The following is a 20,604-nucleotide window of genomic DNA, read 5'->3' as shown; positions in this document are numbered from 1 at the left end:
CGTTTCATGAGAAAGTTTCTCCTAGGAGTGAGGGAAATCTTGTGGATATAATTAAATGGATCTGTTGATGGTCTGGGTTTTTAGAAGCAAAGACATTTGAGGACCAAATCTTATCGCAGTCCAGTGAATCACCTTTGCTGTAGCGTTCCTGATGGGAGGGTTTTATAAGAGTCATCCTGGATAAGTGAATATATTTGGGAAACAAAACCTCTTTTTCTGCTTCTATTGTACAGAATGGAGTGCAAAGAGTGGGTAGTAAGAGGAGAACCCCATGGTACTCCATATGCTTTCATAGATGATCATAGTTGAAAGTACAGAAATAAAGATGTTCCAGGCAATTGGTAAGACAGTCTCAGATCAATAAAGTCACAAAGCCCGCTCTTGTTATATACATCAGCTAAAACATGTATACTCCTAGAGCTCCATTCCGGGGATGAGAATGAGACCCCTCCAGTGAGTAGGGAATGGCTGTTGAAGAGTGGACTATTCAGGTGCCATTTACATCTACTCTTAGATTCCTTCTCAGCAATAAGCCATGTTGATAAGAGGAAACTCATTATGGGACCAAGCCGCAGCTTAGCTCGTTTCAAAGGGACAGCGGACTAAATCAGATCCTCCAGTCTGTGTGGGATGCTAGGTTCTGTTGTATAGGTTTCCAACAGGGATCAGAATTGGGGTTAAGCCGATCTGTGAGTGGTCTCAGTACAAATTACCAAAATAATGTTTAAAGTTAGGCACAGAAAGACCACCTTCTGTTTTATGTCATTTTAGTGTTGTTAACGTCACATGTGGCCGTTTCCCTCCCCAAATAAATTTAGAAACCAAAGAGTGGACCCCCCTTCAGAAATTAATTGTAGGTGGTAAGGCCAATTTGACGAAAATAAATGTATGTGTGGTAAAATATCCATTTTAACAATTGACACACGTGCTTGATTTTGGCAAGTGAGACTATCTATTGAGAGCTGCCTCAATTTTATTATAGACGCCCTGAACATTTTTATTGGCAATATTAGCTAATGAAGGAAAAATGTCCACCCCCAAGTATCTAAATTGTTTGACCACGGGGATGTGCTGAGGTAATGAGCTCAGATTCAATTCAGAGTTTAAAGGGAGAAGCGCCAATTTAAATCAATTGATTTTATAACCAGATAGAGAGCTAAATTTGTGAAAAGTATCCAAAATATTAGGTAATAATATGGCTGCTCTATCAAAATATAATAATATTTCATCAGCATACAGCAATATGGAGTGTGTGGTGACCTCTCAAGTCAGTTAGAGTGACTGCCCAAGGCATTGTGCATCATCTTGCGTGAGCGTAGGGAGCTCTAAATCTTGTAAGGTGTCACTTTTAGTTTTATCCAATGATGCTTCAGATTTGTATAGGTCTGCATAAAAATTTTGGAAAGCAGTATTGATTTCTTTGGGAACAGTCAGCAATTTGTGGTCTGAGCTGATAGCTGTACTGTTGGAATATTTTTCACAAATTTGCAGAGTAACAGAGAGCAGGTGACTTGGTCTCGAGCCTTTAAAATATTAAGTCTTTCTATCCTTGTGAATTTAATGTGGTTGTTGTTCAACTTCACTCTGACTGTGTCAATTTTCTTTTTACTGTCCTCTGATGCGCCATCCCCCTGCGCCATCCCCCTCCCCCTGTGCCATCCCCCTGCTGAGTTGTTCAATTAGAATCAATTTTCAAGTGAGTTAATTTTGCCCAGCCTTGTTCGATTAAGGTAAGAAGCGAAGGTAATTCGGTAGTTGTATTTGTCACAAATCCTTTAATTGCGCCCCACAAGACTCGAGGATCCACTCCTGAGTTAGGGTTCTCTCTCAGACAAATGTTTTAAAGGTATTTCTGAAATGGTCACAACAGTCATTGTTTTTAAGTATCTTTTGGCTTTAGTTAGAGTCTTGGCAAGTGTGAGCTGTGATGTGATAACACAATGGTCAGATAAAAGTTAGGAGAAATCACAGCTGAATGAATTTCAGAGTATAACATTACAGAAGCCAGTAAATGATCTATCCTTGAAAAGGTTTTGTGTCTGTACGAATAAAAATTACATTGTCTTAATGAAGGGTTTACAGCTCTAAATAGATCAGTGAGACTGAAACTCAACTAAAAATTCCAAATCAACTAAACCTTGGAAAGCAACTGTCTTAGAAGGAATATGTTGAGATGGTGCACTAGATCTATTGAGTAAGATCCAGGACAGCGTTCATGTCAGCGCCATAATAACTGAAAAGTCCTGCAGGTCACAAAGTCTTGCTAATTGTGCCAAAGAGATCTGAGCTAAAAGTATTTGTGTCATAAATACATAGAAATGCAATTTTTTTGTCCATATATATAAATTTTATTGTAAGCAATTCAACCATCCTCACATCCATAGCTTCTTCTAGGCTACTTCTTAACACCACCAGGGCACCGCGGCTTTAAAAATGGAAAGTAGCCGCAGCTGAAGTATAGTAATAACAGTTTGTTGTTTATCAGAGTGTTTAAAATGAACAAGACCATTTATATTCCAACTAGCTATGTTATGTGTAGCATAGTCATTATTACAGACAAGGCTGGGCAAAGTGTTGTGTTCCTGCATATACATTATATTCAGAAACGTGGAGATCCAAATATTCAACCCCATGTTGTCAGAGAAAGAAAGAAGAAAAAATACAAACCCACATCTAACATTATAACATATAACAAGGTGACAGTAGCCACAAACAAAACACCCACTATTTAGGCACCTGAACTGAGAAAGCCATTACAAACGCGCACACAAATTGGCCACAGTACAAAATGAGAATTATCCAAGAATTATCAAAGTTAGTGTTTTTGAGATTAATTATTCATCCATACCTGAGTCTCTTTGAAGTTTAATCACGTAAAGCAAGTATTATAATAAACAAAAAACAGCATCCCTTATTTTGTCAGGTAGCTAACTTAAAGAGTTAGAGTTACCTTAAGGAGGCCCTGAGGTGGGTTATGTCTGAATGGGATAATACTTTACGTATCTAGAGATCCCGTTTTAGTAGTAGTAGTAGTAGTACTCAATACCAGACATTGAGTCCTTCGTTAGTCTGCCAGACAGGTCTGAGCACCAAGGTCATCAGCCTCTGCCTGGTTCTCAAAGAGGTGCACTTCTGACCCGCGGGACAGCTTTAGTTCAGACTGGTAAATCAGGAACGGGATGAAACCGAGTTTCCTTGCTCCATCGCTTGGGAAAATGAGCGGAGCCATTTGATGGTTTAGTTACTGTAGTCCGCAGCAAAGCGGATATCTTTGCCGCTAACCTCTATCCAAGAGCCTCTGGCTGCCTTCAAGATGCGGCCCAGTTTTGTGCAACGTAGCATCTTGCAGATCAGGGTGCGGGATCCGGTGTTGCGCTCTGGACCTATACAATGAACCCGCATCACCTCCATCTTCCCATCATTGAGGGCTGGAAACCATTTAGTGAGAGAAGATGAAACAAAGTCCGCTGCGTCACCTTTTTCAACTTTTTCTGGCAGGTTGATAATGCGAACATTATACCTGCGGGGTCCGTCCTCTAGCGCCACGATGTTTGCTTTGAGTTTGCAGCATGTTGTTTGGAAAGACTTCTCGGATTTAGCCAGCTGAGTGGAGAGCTCTTTGTGGTCCATTTTCAGCTTCTTCATTTCATTTTAGTTCATCGTTACTTCTGTTTTCATGTTGTCCAGTTGTACTTCAAACTTCGCAAACTGTTTCTCAATAAAGGTTTGCTGCTCTTTAATCGCAGTAGTTAGCATGGACGACATAGCTAGTTTAAATGACTAAAGCTTTTCGTCGTCTTTCAGAGGTCAAACCCTATTTTACTTCTCAAATCTTCAGCCATTGTATACACGGGGCTTACGGAGACTCGGGGCAAAGAGTTGTTAAGTTAACAATGCGAGGTGGATGGATAATTTGTAAAAGTTGGGGGGAGAGGGCAAGAGCAACCGCACTACGTAGCCATATTGTCTGCAGGTCACGTGTAACCCTCGTTTGGCATTGTTTCTTTACATTCGATGCCAAAGTTTTTATAATTGTTGCTTTCTTCAATATTGGAAACTACATCTTGGAAGATAGTGGTTACTATTAATAAAAAGGTGAACATTAACTCCCGTCTCCTGAATGAGCGTTGGATGTACCTCCTGCTTACCAATCCGATCTCTACACCCCTACTACTTCCTGCATTAACATTCAAGATAAATTCAACCTAAATTGTGAGGTGTAATATGAACATAATTCCTCTGCATGCTGTAGTGGTTTATCCATGAAGAGTTACTGGACTAAGTGACAAAAAATTGCTATTTTTATTATATGTCTAACTCTTAATTGTTTAGCTTAGATTTCATTCTTTCACTTTTTCACATATATGAACATAAACATGCTCTCTCCATCTCTTAACTGATGCATTTAAGGTGGTAGAAAATGCTGGAATGCTTGTCAGCATGAACAATTTCACCATATGTAGCCATGTTGTACACCGAACATGGAGTGCAGCTTTACTGTGGAGTAGCCTTTAAGGAAAGCAGACAGCCTGTCTCTGCACATCCCACTACAGAGCCTCTTAGAGTGGGCAAGCATGTAAGCGTGTTTGCATGTTTGTGTTTGTCATACTGTGTGCATTTACTGCAGGCCTGTGTGTGTGCCTGACTGACTGCACATGTCCCTCTGAGCTTGTGTGAGAGTGGTTTAGCACATGCATCTTAGCATACCTATACATACTGTATTTGTCCTTACATCTCAATTTCTCCTGCTTGGCAGAGGGAATGCCTTTCACAGTAAGTTAAATTCTTACCAGCCTCTAATCAGTGTCGATGTATGGGAATTGCAGCCTATAGACTGAGAATCAATGACTCAACAGTGTGTGGTAAAGTGATCAACATAATCGCCGTTCTGCTTTACTTCAAAATCCAAGCCAAGCAGTTTTTCCAAGATTATTGGCAAATCCACTGAGACGTTTAACCATGGCCAAGACCTTATCTACAAATAAGATCTCTTCATTGCAGGAGATCTGTAGTCCACTAAGAGTGTCAGAGCCCTCTGGTCTAGGTATAAAGCCAGTAATTTTCACACTGTTCTGTAGTGATAAATCATGTGAATAAGAGAAAAAGACAGGAGAATGGATGGTTTAACAGATGGAGAGGCATGGACGGCAAAGGAGAGGCATCTTTTTCTGTTCTGGCCTGAGAGATAAAAATCTGAAGAACAAAAGGTGAGCAGAAGCTAGGCAGGCACGCACACACACACATACACATGCTGAGACTTCTTTTGCCACTTCTCAGCCCCCTCGACATTTTCCTCCTGAGGTTGCCACAGCTGTCTTGTCAGCACTTGCCTCTTGAGCTGGTGGCAAGATCACACACACACAAACATACACACAACATAAAAAATAATCATTTTCCCCTGCAAAATGCAGGAACACTAAAACATGATTGAAACATACTGGATGTATTTAGGAATACATGTGAAATACGAGCAACAACAATAATAGATCTGAACCACCTGCAAGACCGTTGCATATAAAAAGAAATACAGGTTAATATACAGCTATTGGCTGTCAGTTAAATTAGCATGGACAATAATCATCAGTTTTTTGCACAGACAGATCATTAAAATCGGCTCACAATTAATTTGCTTTTGTTTTTTGGGTTTCTTAAAATCAGGATATCTGCAGTCAGCTGTTTGGATTCCCCTCTTACCAAGAGATAACATGCAAACTGAGCTCAGATCGGTGTCTTTTTTCAGTCTATTCCTGTCAATTAGACACCTGGAGTCACAACAGTTTAATAATCTGCGGCAGATGCACACATATTGTAACTATTCACTTCACAGATTGTAGTGACTCAGGAGAAATTATGGAGACCGCTATCATCTACATTACGTTTTAACTAAAACTACAATATTTTGTGCGTCTTAATAGTACCTCGATTTTCATATAATATTCAACTGAATGAATTCAATATATCACCCAGCCCTAATGCACATACTCAATATATTTGGTATTATCACAGCTACAAACAGAGTGAAGTTATAGGAAGGAAAAAAGGAGAGAGAATGTAATGGCAGCAAGTCATGTCAAGTCATGCAGTATGCTACCATTTTCAGAAAGCTGAATTGAATGACTGAAGTCAGTCCCGCAGCCCAATTATGTTACAATTAAGTTTTACTTACATGCCGTGTGTGTGTGTGTGCGTGCAAGCGTGCGTGCGTGCGTGTTTGCATGTGTGTGTGTGGTGTGTGTGAGCATCAACCTTGGAGTGACCTAAGGGATTGTATTTAGTAATTATCTGATTACTTGTCTTTTTTTTCAGACTCAGACAACTTGCAACTGGATAAGGCTGTAACTCCCTAATTACAACTTACTCTACAATCAATCACCCATTAACAGAACACAGGCCCAATCACACACACAAAACTGTGTCAGACTAAAATACTGACACCAGCATTACTGCCACTATTTCAGAGGATAGTATGACAAAATAACCATGACACAGTCTTCAATGACACAAAGGCAAAACTGCTAAACTTTTTCAAATCTTGTGACTTTGGCATTCATGTCTCTCAGTCGGTAGTTTTAGTGTTTTCGTTGCTTTGTGCAGACCTCAGCACTTCACTAAAAGCCTGATGATGCACAACAATAAGAGAGCATCTCTGTCCTTTCTTTATGTCTTTTCGCTATCCTTTCATTTATAAAAAAAAGTTTGTCCTTGCCTTGTCAAAAATCTCTCTCTGAGAGGAGAAGATAATGCTTGGCAGTAAGCCACCAGCAGAGAAAATCTTACACACAAACAGAAAACACACACACAGACACACACACACACACACACACACACACACACACACTCACAAAGATGTGGTTGTAGGTACTCGCATTTCAGCAAGGACACACATACTTTTCACACACTTGTTGTCTCCGAGTAGTGATAACAACAAAAGAATGCCGAAGGACACGCTCATGATGCGTCTGAGATGCTGCGTTCTTTCTAAAGAATTAAAAAAAGAGGCTCAAACTCATCAATCAATTTCCCTTTGAGTCATCCACTAATGGAACATCAGTCCAAGGCAGATGTTGAGACAAACAATTCACTGACTGTAGTATAAATATCTTTGCCATCAGTGACGTTGTCAATGACAAAGACAATGAAAAAGACAACCAGTTCAGATGAAGGGCAGCTAGTGCACACCACTTTATCACAACATGAAAGCCAAAGGCGGAACTTAACATTTCCAGGCCATCACTGCCTTTCATATGTAGTTAAACCAAAGACAAGATCCACTTCATCACTTTTTGGTCCTCTCCTTAGGTTATTTGTCATTGTCCATTACTTATTATTTTGGTCAGATATGTTTTTTAGCATGTTAGTCACATCCCCGGTTCTGTCTTCTTTTTGCTCCACAAATCTGAAGGAGCAGGGTTCAAATATCATTTACTGGCTTATTGACCATGTCTGTAACGTTTCTGCATCTTTGTTGCAAAAGTGACTTGGAGAAGGACCACATGGATTCAGGTGCAATTTTGGCTCATGTAATTAACGGGTTAATGGGTTTTTGATAATTTTTTAATCAAAAGACAGTTAGATTGATTTTATCCACCTCCATAATATGGTTTGACAAAATATTTGAAATATCTTTTAGTACAGTATAATGTAATGACACCTCCACTGGCTCCCTGTCCCACAACAAATTCATTTTAAACTCTTTTTCTTCATTTACAAGTAAAATGAATGAGAGGTGGTGATTTTTTATCCTCCATATTTACATACAAGAGAGGGGCAGAATATTAGAAACACCTCTGAATTTAATGCAGTCCAGTACAATACCATCAGTTGTATTTGAATGGACTGTAAAAAGGTATACCTAATAAATTGGCCACTGAGTGTAAGTTTCATGAAGATTGCATTTATTCTACGTTTATTGTATTGGATAGCATTGGTTATAGCGAGGGTTACCTTTTAAACTGTCAAATTATTTACAGTTACTGCATCAAAACATTAAAAGCTTCACATACGTAGATACGCATTGGCGTACATATTCATACTTCCAACTCAGAACTGTATGTAAGTAAACAGCACAACCTCTGGCACATAACAAGCTTGTATTCATACACAGGTAGCAGTTACATCTCTCTGAAAGCTGTTTTTCCCAAAGGAAGGTATTTTTAGTGTCACACACAGGTGATCATTGTAAAGCCGAGAGGCGAAGATACCCAACCTTCACATGAGAAATGAACTGGAAAGCAGTAAGAGGCCTCTGGGCTCAATCATGCTAGTGACTCAGTCACTTGGCTTACATGGGAGGGGTATCAAGCAGCCAGGGATTTCTAATCCATAAGGCTTAATGCTCGCTATGTGCGCTGTAACCTACAGGCATTTTGGAAAGACGCCCCTCTTTGATGGGGACTGCAAAAACGTGAAAGCCCCTGAACTGAAAAGACCTTTCTTGTTGGATTACTCATATTCCCTTTCCTTTTATTAAAGAACTTGTTGTGTGTTCTCTCTGGCAACCAGCCTCTGTGGTCTTGTATTTTATTGTGAATCCGACCTCTGCATTCGGGTGGCACACGGCCTATTCATTCCAACTTTACAACACTGTACACACACACACACATGATTGGACATACATCCACCTACCTGTGTGGCTCCTGTGTGCTTGTGTGAGGGAGGCCAGACAGAGGGACAGTAGTAGGCTCCACACACCTACTCCGCAAATGCTAGGACCCCGTTCCCGCATTCTGCCAGAGAGAAACAAAAACACACATAAACAAGAGTACATTGTACATGACTTTTGTCAATTGTTGGTGGTAGGTCTGTGTAAATGCAGATACTGTATCTTCGGTCCCTATTACAGCTTAATTAGCCATGCTAGCAAGATAAATCCTAATGACTGGTGATCCGTTGACAGTGAAATATCTCTATATCTACTTCATTGATTGGAACACAATTAAGTATTTGGTACAGACATTTGTAATTCCCAGTAAATGGATTCTAAAAATGTAAGCAACTTTTACTCTAGCGTGACAGGGAGTTTGATATTTGTGGCTTTGTGTGACATATCTCGACTGTTGGATGAATTCATTCATGTTCCCTCCAGATCTAATTGTAGTAATGTTGGTGATTCTATTATTTTTCATATAGCGCCATCATCAGGTCAAAATTCTTTGGTTAATGACCTGAAAAACTAATAACATTCCCACCGGCCTAAGATGTACCTTGTGTTTAGCGCTAATTATCTAATGTTAGCATTGTAACACACTGAACTAAGACTGTTAACATAGTAAACATTAAGCTCAATTTCACAGAGCCAATAGCTTGGCTGTAGACTCTTTTGTCTTATTAAAGCACAAATATTTAAACCTTTGACAACTGTCCAAGATAAAACACATAGACATTACACACACACCCTACAATGCAGAAAAGAATATTACAAAGAGAAAATTATTGTTTACTGCAAATACATTCAAAACAGAAGGGGAGATGTTGACTCAGAGAGAGATGGAGAGAGAAACAGGGGGAGGAAGTTACGAGACTATCATTACTTGTAGTTTTTTGGAAACTCTCTGTTTAATTCTCTATCTTGGCAGCGAACAGGAAAACAATGTCAAAAACAAAGATGAGCCAAGTTCTGTGGATATGGTCTACATTGTTGCTGTCCAGTGATTAACTACTGTGTACGTGTTTGTATATTTGGATAGTAACATAGAGACAGCATATGTTGAGAGTAAAGAGTACTGTAATCCAAACCAAAGCAGTGAAAAGCTTTTACAACCCTTCTCAGGTCTGACAAATGTCTGTCTGATGCACACAAAAATTCAAAAACAAGACAATAAACCTTTTAATGAAAACAGTAATGGACTTTTATAATAAAAGAACAAAAGGCTAATAAAAACAGTCTAATAAAAAAAACTAAACCAAACAAGAATTGACTAATAAATAAAAACATTATTATTAGTCAGCATAGCACTTTTAATAATGGATTTTATTTGTTCATTATATTACTTCAGGTATAGGATGCAAACAATGATGAATAAACACTAAAATACACACAATCTTTTGATCATGTCTCTCTCTTTGTGCAAATGCTGGCAGGTCTTTGCATCGAAGTGGTGAGCAGGGACGCATATGATTAAAGCACTTGGTATTCTGAGCACTGAGTAGGACGGAAACCGGCACAACAGACAAACACACTGTCTTTCGCCACCAGGGAAACTGTGTTTTGTCAATAAGCTAAGTGTGTGTCTGTGTGTGTGTGTGTGTGTGTGTGTGTTTGTTTTTGTTTGTTTGTGTGTCCAGGATGTGTATCACAAATAGGGAGAAAGTGGTATCATCAGCCTATGGGCCCTATAACATTTTGCTATAGTGGCCAGGTGCCCCCCATAACTCTGACTAATGTCTCAAAACCATCCTATTTACTGCTATGAGGAAGATGTAAGTGTGTGTGTGTGTGTGTGTGTGTGTGTGTGTGTGTGTGGTGTGGGTGTGTGTGTGTTGGTGCGAGGAGAAAGATGATCCTTGGGGAGAGAAGATAGATGGAATAATGCACATTTTGAATATAATTACTATACAGAATATGGATGGAATATTGGAAGGCATTCAAACAAGTGTGAATACATAACTGCAGGTGGTTCTTGAAGCAAAAGCAAACATGTGAGACTAAGAGACAAAATTAGGAGAAACTTTACAACCCTTTTTAGCTTGAACATGCCATGTCAACATGAAAATAAACAGGAATTGGGTACATTTGAGTAGTTGGTAGGATGTAGATTTGTAGGGAACACTTGAGTTCTACTCTATAAACAATTAATACTACTACTCTGTATTGCGTATTGATGTCTTTGACTTTGCACCTCCAAGAGTGGATTTTTGTCTTTAGATTTCTTGATGTGAAGCCCAGATTGGTGTGAAAATGATGTTGCCTTGTACTTTTCTTTTTTTGTTGTTGCTTGCAGCATTAGTCATTTTTATTTCGAGAAAAGAATTAGGCTGTCATTACAATGCACACTAGACTAGGAAGTGTGATATAATAACTCAAAAAGTGGATTTAGTGTGACGTCACCCTTTCAATAATTTTTTTTAGTGGTTGATTTACTTTTCCAGTGAGCCAGCAAGGTGTAGCGAAGGAAAAAAATGTGTGAAATACTTTTGAGCAGATGTGATGATGTAGGTAAAACAAAACAAACATTCCAGGTTTTTGTGAGAGTCTGTGCAGATTAACTCAGTGCAGATGAGATTATACACATGCCTGGTTGGGTCTCAGTATGTGCTGCTCTGTTTATTTGTGCACGTGTTCGTGTTTGTGTGTGTGTGTGTGTGTGTCTGTTAAGCCCAGCTTGAGTTCTGGGTGTGTGTGAGTCATCTGACTATGCAGCCATGCATTTTTAGAGCTGGGAGAAGCTGCAAAGCCAGACAGCTGAGCCAAGGCTTTCTCTGGTTAGAAGGAATCAAACACACATAGAATAATATACATATACGCGTTATTGTCGTTTTTTGTCTTTTCTCACATTCATCCTCACTCCTATATCCTCGCCTCCCACCCTCCCTCCTCCTCTTCCTCCTGTCCACACCTATGCTCTGCTAGTAGTAAATAATTAGGAGACAAAGCAGAGACGCGGCCTGCTTTCTCTCCAGCTCATTTAGACACACAGCAGTGTTTGTGATGATGCAGTGCCACTTTATTTTGGCTGGTTGTTTGGTCTGTCTGCCGCAGAAATGAGTGGGTGTGCGATATAGAAATGGATTCAGAAAGGAGCAGGAAAAGAGAGAGAGAAAAAGAAGGCGGATGGATTGAGTGTGTGTGTGTGTGTGTGTGTGTGTCTGTCTGTCTGTCTGTCTGCTCAGGAACACAAGGTTCTGATCAATAGCATCTAAACAGCTTGACTCGCCATCAGTATCAAACTCAGCAGCCGATGGTGACTCATTCTGCACAAACTCACAGACACTTTTTTTTGATAAAACAAAATAACTATTTGAAAACTGATTGCATGCTGACTACTTAAAAATGATTGTGTTCACACTTGATTACATCTGACTGCATGCTGTTCCCATGCATACATGTTGAGAAAATGTCTGCATGCAGCCCCTTCAGGTACTGTAGACGACAACTACTTAGAGCATATCTGCTTGTAGGAAAAGGGGTTAGATAGCAGAATTGGATTCTATAACCCTTGATAATGTAGCTTTCATTAACCAAACACATAGGAGCAAGAGAGAAAGCAGGAGCTAGAGGAGAAAGAGAGAGAGTTGGAGAAAAAGTGATGGTCTCCGATGAGTTCTGCAGTCTGTTCCATCCCTTTAATTAGTCCCATTGGAATGCCTTCCCTGCACTATGCGGCTGATCAGCTTCTCCTCCATATCTACAGTTTGTATTTGTGCGCGTGTGCACGTTTGAATGCATCTCAGCTAAAGCCGGACAGACATCTCACGGGCATATGAGCTCTGGTTGATCTCCCAACGGTCAATGAGAAAAATGTAGTGGAAATACATTAATATTCAAGGAGTTTCCATTCCATGAGATATGCACCATTTGGAAAATGGGATGCCTGTTCTCTTTCTATCAGTTTCTGTGACAATTAACATGAAGTGGGTTTGCTGTCAGAAGATGTATAGTGTGACCACATTATTACTTACAGAAAACCTGTATCTGTGGTTTTTAATGTTGAGAAATGGTTTAAATCTGTGTCAGTAAAGCAATTTGTGTTTGAGAGTAAATTGTTTTGAGGCAGCAGGATGCACCGCTAGAGTATAAGGGACTTTGAGGGTACTTTCACACTTTATTTGATTGGTTTGGTTAAAACAAACTCTGGTGCATTTAGTGCTCTGTGTTCAATTGGTCTGGTTTGAAAGCTTTCAAAACCTGCACCTGCACCGTTCTGCATTCTATCTAATTTCCATCAGAGGGTGACTCCACTGGTTGCAAAAAAAAAACTTTCTATAGAAGTCTTCTTCTCACTTGATTTATTACTACCTCAGTAAACATTTTCATAATGAGTGTATGGCCTTTATTGCTAGTTTCAAGTCGTCTTCAATACAGCATTGTGTTCATTTGGTAAATTATAGTCCCATTTATTTCGAAATTGACAATAAAGCAAAGGATGCTTTAGGGGTGTGGCAACCTGTCAAGACCTGTCAAGCTTAACAATGCATATCAATGGCACTGTGTATATTAAAATAGCTTGAAACTTTGATTTGCCTAAAATGTCTTGTGAAGTATTATGCCAACCAAGTGTAAGCTGGTAATTTAAGGGAAAGTTTCTGTACTACTGTACATGCAGATGAATGGCGGCGGTCCCTGGAGGTCCGCATTTACCCGCCGGTCAATCTCCACTGGATGACTCACTTTAGAAGGGTGGACAATCATCAACTTTCCCCCTTAAGCGTTTAGCTTAGGACAGGACCACTGTAACAATAAAACAACATTGGCTTGGCTGCGTCATCCTCCCCAGCTTCACTCCCGCTTGAAAAGTCCTCACATCCAGTTGCAAAAAAACCAAGATGGCGACACTTCAAAATGACAGTCCACAAACCAATGGGTGACGTCACGTATGCTACATCCACTATTTTTACAGTCTATGGGTGCTCTGCATTTGTTGTCTGAAAGGAAACAGACCAACCATAGTGTCTTTTGAAAGTAGAATTTTAACATGTACTCCTCTTGGTTGGTTTGTGAAAATCCAACATGACCTTCTGGACCTGAACTAAAAGATAACAATGTTTAAGTGGTTTCTTTTCCAAATGTACAGAACTTCTGGTGTGAAAGCAATCTAAAATGTTTCCAGTGCTACATTGTGTTATATTGTGTTGGGTTTAATGTTATCATTAAATGTGAGAAACGACTTCTACACCAATTAGTGGTGAAGCCACTGATCCCTACAAGCTGTTATCGTGTTTGTGTATGTTTCTCTGTCTTTGTGCATGAGATGAACATTTGTATCACTAAGAATTAGCAATAATAGATATGGAACTTATTCATCCTAAAAATTTAACAGAGAGATAACTATCTCTGACCGACTGGCACTGTGGCTAAGGTCATCAGGATACTCACCGTAGCTTGCTGTGCTATTCAAAGTAGTGGTATCAAAAGAAAATGGAAGATATTGTCAAGAGGGTAGCAGAAAGGAAATGAAAGGTGACGGAGATGGTAGAAAGGAAAGATGAAAGGGGACAAGTGCATAGAAGGAAAGTGAAGAACCAAAGAGAACTATGGAAGGATGGAGGAGAGGAAAGGAAACAAAAGGTTATCAATAAGGCCACAAAAGGAGTTTTGTGTCAGTATAAGAATTACTTGGCTGGCACATTGGTTGTTAGTTCCAAATATTTTACAGCTTGTTACTTTTTCCACATCAATCAGTAGATTACATCTTTTGAATGTACTGGAGCTGGAGAAAACCCAACCAGATGGTTAGTCTAACTCACTGTTAGAGTCTTTTAGCTACGCTGAAGCTGGATGGCTCTCGGGATGGCAACGTCAGACTGTCAGTCCAGGTGCACATTTTCAGACAGTCTCCTCCGGAAAAGTGTTAGAGAAAGAAGTTCAAAACATGGCACTTTTCTCAACTCCACACAGCTGATCAATCAAGGAAGTGGAAGGGAGGGTGAATGTTGGATTGATGGTTTTGGAAAGAAAATAGCTGATATTTCTAAATATTTTTAAGCAAAGTTACATTTTGCTCAAACTGGACGAGACACACACACACACACACACACACACACACACACACACACACACACACACACACACACATACACACACACGCACCCACACAGCTATTTGTACCAAACAGGTCAACTTTAATGGTCAAAACCTCAGGTACCTTGAATAAGAGGATACTATACTTGCTATAGTAGAAGGAAATAAGCCAGGAAAGGTTGCAGTTGTGTATGTGTGTTTCTTTCACCTATTTCTGCAGTGGTACATGGTGTAGTGGCTAAGTTGGCACACAGCACTGAATTATATTAATGTGAATGAATGGAACACCACACTATGATGATTTGTCAGAGGAAATCTATGTATTCTTAGGACTTAATGGGTGGGTTTGTTTTGTAGCCTGAGTTAGAACTGTGGCTCTCCAAACCTAATTGCAACCTCGGGGGTTTTTGGCTTGATTAGGCCTCCCTGATCCTGCCAGGAGTGTATGTGTGTGTATGTACACATGAGAGTGTGTCTCATGTGTGTTTCATTAATGAAATCCACAGTTTGGCCTTTGTGGATAAACTCACTCCATGTGACCTGTGGAGAAAACCAGAGGCTCCAAATTAAGCCTCCAATTTAACAAGCATTGTGCAATCTCTGTGTGTGTGTGTGTCAGTGTGTGTGTGTGTGTGTGTGTGTGTGTGTGTGTGTGTGTTCAGGGGTGGGGGTGGGGGTGTGTGAGTTGAGGGGGCATTAGGGAGGAGGTTGAAAAGAAAAGGGAGAGAGAATAAGGATTGGGAAATGCTTTTGGCTCTCTCCTCCAACAATCCTCAGCTTCTTATCACTCTTTCACTTGTTGTATTCTATGACTTTCGCAGAGTGCACATCACTAACTTGACATTCCCATCTTTCAAATCAGCTTTTGCCTGCTGCTACATGCGTGTCCCCAACACATCCCTTAAGCTTGATTCGACCCAAGGGTGTCACACTCCATTTATCTCCCCCTCTCTCTTTGCTCTGTCTGTCTGCCGTTCTCGGTGCTAACCTGGAGAACCACTGTACCGCAAAAAAAATCCTGATGTCACTACAGATTCATTGTCTACACACGACACAGCCACCCCTAAAACATCCCCAGGTCAAACACACACAAATACACACACATACATACGGAAACAAATGCAGAGTGTGTCTGCTGACAGTGCTGATCCAGGTGGTAAATGCAGTCATGTTGTCTGAGCCTTTCTATCACCCACAAGTCCAACAACATCAGACAATAAAAGAAAAAGAGAATTGCCAACCCTCACCTACAGGCGCGAGCTACACGCTAGCTATAAATTGGCTTAACACTGCAAAAACAACATCAAAGTCCCCTCTCTCCATAGAATATACAGCCCACCACTCTCATATTTATCTATCACATTTTGACTACACTTCAATTTTCTGCAAGGTTCTTGGGCAATAACAGAAAAAAACACTTTGAACTAAATAAACAAATGCAAAGTAGGGATCTCTTGAAGCTTTAGAGTTATATTAAAGCAAAATGCAAATGGCTTCCACTGTGTGGTCCCTGACGCAGGGAGAGAGGGTAGCGTCAGGCATGGGAGAGCACCGACGAAAAAATAATCCAAGGGGGAAGAAATGGCTCCTTTAATTCAATTGCAATCCAGTTTTAAAACTTTTGTTGCCTCATGGCTGGGATTATCTAACTACTAGCAAAGTGGAAATCCGTCCCATAAGCTTTTGTTGACAAATGTAATGGTTGTTCTGCAGAGAGTAAGAACAACCAGACAACCAGAAAAACAAAACATTTTTTTCTGATGGTTTTGCTGAACGAGCAACACTAGGAATTGAGGTAGTTCAATAAAAGTCTCATCAAAGAGTACAAAAACAGTAGTTGCTCAGATGCTTTAGGACAGTGTTTCTCAAATGGGGGTATGTGTACCCCTAGGGGTACTTTGGAGGACTGCAGGGGGTATGTAAGATTTTTTGCAAAATGTTTTTCAATTACAAGGCTGTAGTTACTTCTAGTGTCTATTTTTTAGTTTTTCAGTTTTATCAAAGTTTTTGTCGTTGTTTTTGAAGTTTGCCACCGTTTTGGAAAGTTTTGTTGTTTGTGTTTACTTGTTGTTGCCGTTCTTCTTTACTTTTTTCTACTGTCGGTCTTTCTTTTTTGCTTTTTTCAAAGATTTTGTCACTTTTTTTGAAGTTTTTTTTTTGTTCATTTTTTTTGTCACTTCTGTCGCCCTTGTTCCTTCTTTCTACTGTGTTTTAGTGTTTTAGTTATAGTTATATTTTTTGTTAGTATTTTCGACCTATTCTTGCCTGACTTCCTTCTTTGTACCGTCTTTTTCCAAGTTTTTTTGCCTTTTTCATTAGCGTTTACATGTTTTTCAGGTTATAGGCTGTTGTTTAGTAAATCTATCCCTGTATTGGATTGATTTATTGTATTGTTTCTCTTTAGATAGACTTTTCTTTCTTATAAAAATCATTTGCGCTCGTTAGGTGCATGGCTTAATAAAAGGGGCTTCATCATTGAAAAAAGCTTGAAAACCACTGCTTTAGGATATCTTCCTGGGCTGTGAAGGAAAAAGGATGCAGCTAAGCTTCCTTGTTTCTGAACTCACTGTCAGAGAAAGAATGCAGGTTCTACTTTTCCAGTGCATTTTAATAGAGGTCTGATTTCATCCGTCCATCTTCCAGACAGACAGGTAAAAGTGACCAGCGATAAAAGCACTTTCTCTCCCTCCCTTCCATTCCTCCTTCTTTCGCTCTCTGCTCTCCTCTCTCCTGTGCCTCGGATTTTAATTTTTCATCAAACTGTGATTTTCATTGGACCAATGCTTTTTCTCCTCTCCACCGCCCTCAGCTGGTATATTTAGATTCTGTCTCTGCTCCCCAACCATTTCTCTCTCATTCTCTCTCTCTCTCTCTCTCTCTCTCTCTCTCTCTCTTCTGCTTCCACTCATTACTTTCTTGGTTGGACGTGGCCTTGGACTCTAGAAAATTGTGATTAGAGGTGTTATCACCTCTGCATTTTATTCCGTTCTCAATTTAACACTTTAAAGTTTCAAATCCACATAAAACACTCTTCATTCACTTACATCGACATGAATTGGATCTTCTGCTCAGCATCAATACTTCACTTTTAATACTGGTCTGTCTGTTACTCCTGTTATTTCTTTACAAGAAATGGAGCATTTCAAAGGCTATTTTTAACTGAGTCCGGCGCATTGCTCACTCCACATAAAACGCTACATAACATCACTACCAGCAAGCTTTACGGAGAAAAATTTGGGCAAAACAGCATCATCTGACTCTTTAAACCAAATATTCTCTGGTCTAGCTCAGCTAAAAATACAACACAGAATCTGTCAGCCCCGACTATGGGGAAAACACAGTGGATATTTGGTGTTATTCTTGGCATAAAAAAATTGTCTGGCCTGGCAGGGGTATGGTAATAGCTATTAGGTAATGGTATGAAAATAGGTAATAGCTTGTTATTGTAAGTTAGAGAATACGTTTTTTTTTTTTTAAGAAAGGCCACAATTTTGGCATGTGAGAAGTACACTGCAGTTCCGGGAAACTTTTGTACCTTTTTTATTGTTTTTGTAATTTCCAATCAGCATCTTTTTATCATTCCTGTCAAGTACACATGAAATATGATGTTGTCATAGAGTCAACAGTTTATTCCTATGTGCATTTTCAACGTGATTTTTTTATGAAATACTTCAATCAGGTGCCAGGTTAAACACACACACACACACACACACACACAAAAACGCAGCCTACTTAGAGGACATCTCTCATGTTACTCATTGGAGATTACGAATTGAAGTGGCCTATAAGAACACACAAACACACACACACACACACACACACACACACACACACACAAACACACACATTTAGAGATCATCCCTGCAGGACAGCACTCTTAGACACTTTGAAACAAACACCTGCCACCGGAGAAAACACACACTCAAAAGCACATATTGAGCGTGCACGCAATATTTTGTTTCAAATTAGTCATGTTGGGTTATACCATGAGCTGCTGCCATGTGGGAACCTCAAGAATGTTCAATCTGAGAATGAAAAACTTCATCCAGAACTGGATTCATCCATGTGTGTCAGTGGAGGACTGCCAGCGCTGCTGCTTATGGTTTGTGAAGAAAAAATGTGGTTGAGAAAGAGAAACTGATGGAGCAGGGTAAAAGTGTATTAAGTAAGTCAACAATCCATTTTCCTGTTGTTTTTTTCATTTTAGAGAGAAAGATATGATTATCAGTGATTTAAGTAGATGAGAGGCAGGAGGTAATGATTACTGTCCACGCTGCCTTTAGAAACGTCTGCCTCAGTTTAATGAATACTTAAAGAGGGGAAAAGTGCAAGGGAGATGGTAACAGGGCATTGGTGCATCTTCTCTCCCTTTCTTCCTTACTTTCTTTCCTTTCTTTTTTCATCTCTCCTTCTTTGACAGATTAACATACAGGCCAAGAGTTTAGTGAGAGATCACAACGGGGCGTCTCACTGATGGCTTTAGTCCTTTCTGGTCTCATTCTGTAATTCTCCTAAACTCCCCAGGTTCAGACCTATTTCTCTGCCCTAAATGCATAATTCTGTACATGAAGCATCTGCTAGGGTGGTCCCAGTAGGTCCATGTGTAAGAGGCTGACACACACACACACACACACACACACACACACACACACACACACACACACACACACACACACACACACACAAACAGACATACACATACACACACACACCAATCACTCAAAAATAGCTGTGCTAACAGTCCCCAAAAATATGTAGCACCTAGGAAGTATCTTTAAGGGCCGTGACACACCACCCCGATAATAGGCAGGAAAGTCTGGCAAGGTCAGTGACTCGAGTCTGTCCGGAGTGGTCCCGAGGGGCCGTTGGCCTTTAATTTGGCCGGCCTGACAGGCTTGGTCGGAAGGCGGGCACTCCCGGCAGTCAGACTCAAATGACCAAAATGATTGGTGGAGTGCAAACCCGGAAACGAGAAGCAGGATGAGCGTGACTAGAGTCTCTCAAAATCTGACAAAAATCTTTTATACTGAATGTTGTCGATCTGAAATGAAGACAGATTCAGCAACTGTATGTAACCTATTTCTCCCTTAAAATGTTTTCAGAAACAGACTTTGGTGAACTATTTAAGTAAAACATGAGATTGTATTCTGAACAAGCTGCCATGACAGTCTGACTTTGAATATCCGGAGAAACCAGACCCATGTGATGCGTTCGTCCAATCAGCTGCGGGCTTTCATTTTTGGACGACAATAAAGATTAGCGCTGCCTGCTGTTATGGAGACGTCTTGTTATGGAGACTTTTTTGACCAACTTGGGGAGACTGATCAGTCCATCTGCCTTTTCTGCCGAGGGTTGGCCGTCTGGTTGGTGTGTCAGGGGCTTTAAGGAAATGGCAAATGTCTTCACATGTTACTGTTTCAGCTGTGCAAGTTTGTTAAACGTTACTGAGGAAATAACAACAAGCATTGGGATGTGTGCAAAAAAATATAAAAATGTAAGAACAGATGCAGATTACTGCAAAGGCGATGAATCATGACACTAAAAATGTGGGTTGCTGTGTCAACCGAAACAAAGTCTTTATTTAGGTTTTCCCACATTAGGACAGGCCTTTATCAAGAGCACATTTGTTCTGTGTCTGGTACTGAAGCTGCACAGATAAAACAATAAACTGGAAGCTTTGAGACAAATTCGGAGCCCGCAGTAGCTCAATCCGTAGCGACTTGGCTTTGGAACCGGAGGGTCCCTGGTTCAACTCTCCGTGCAGACCAAATACAGAGTGTGTTCTAACAGCTGAAGAGTTGCCAGTTCACCTCCTGGGCATTACCAAGGTGCCATTGATCAAGGAACCAAACCCATAACTGCTCATGGGCAGCCCCCTCACTCTGACATTTCATCATTAGGCATGTATAGGTCCCAGGCGTACCCTA

General features: G+C 40.2%; 1 protein-coding gene across 1 annotated transcript in view; it reads right to left on the bottom strand.

Annotated features, from left to right (window-relative positions):
- LOC116692795 (chemokine-like protein TAFA-2) overlaps positions 1-20,604 on the bottom strand; it is a 78,012-nt gene that overhangs the window by 33,494 nt on the left and 23,914 nt on the right. Inside the window, exon 2 of the mRNA XM_032521326.1 lies at positions 8,626-8,726. Within this exon, the coding sequence (XP_032377217.1) occupies positions 8,626-8,725 (100 nt within the window). The 5' untranslated portion in view covers position 8,726. The remainder of the gene's footprint in view (positions 1-8,625; positions 8,727-20,604) is intronic.

This window comes from Etheostoma spectabile, chromosome 7 (assembly GCF_008692095.1).
Source record: "Etheostoma spectabile isolate EspeVRDwgs_2016 chromosome 7, UIUC_Espe_1.0, whole genome shotgun sequence".
NCBI classification, from domain to species: Eukaryota; Metazoa; Chordata; class Actinopteri; order Perciformes; family Percidae; genus Etheostoma; species Etheostoma spectabile.
The sequence above is the reverse complement of the archived record's forward strand: the minus strand, read 5'-3'. Positions and strand labels throughout refer to the sequence as shown.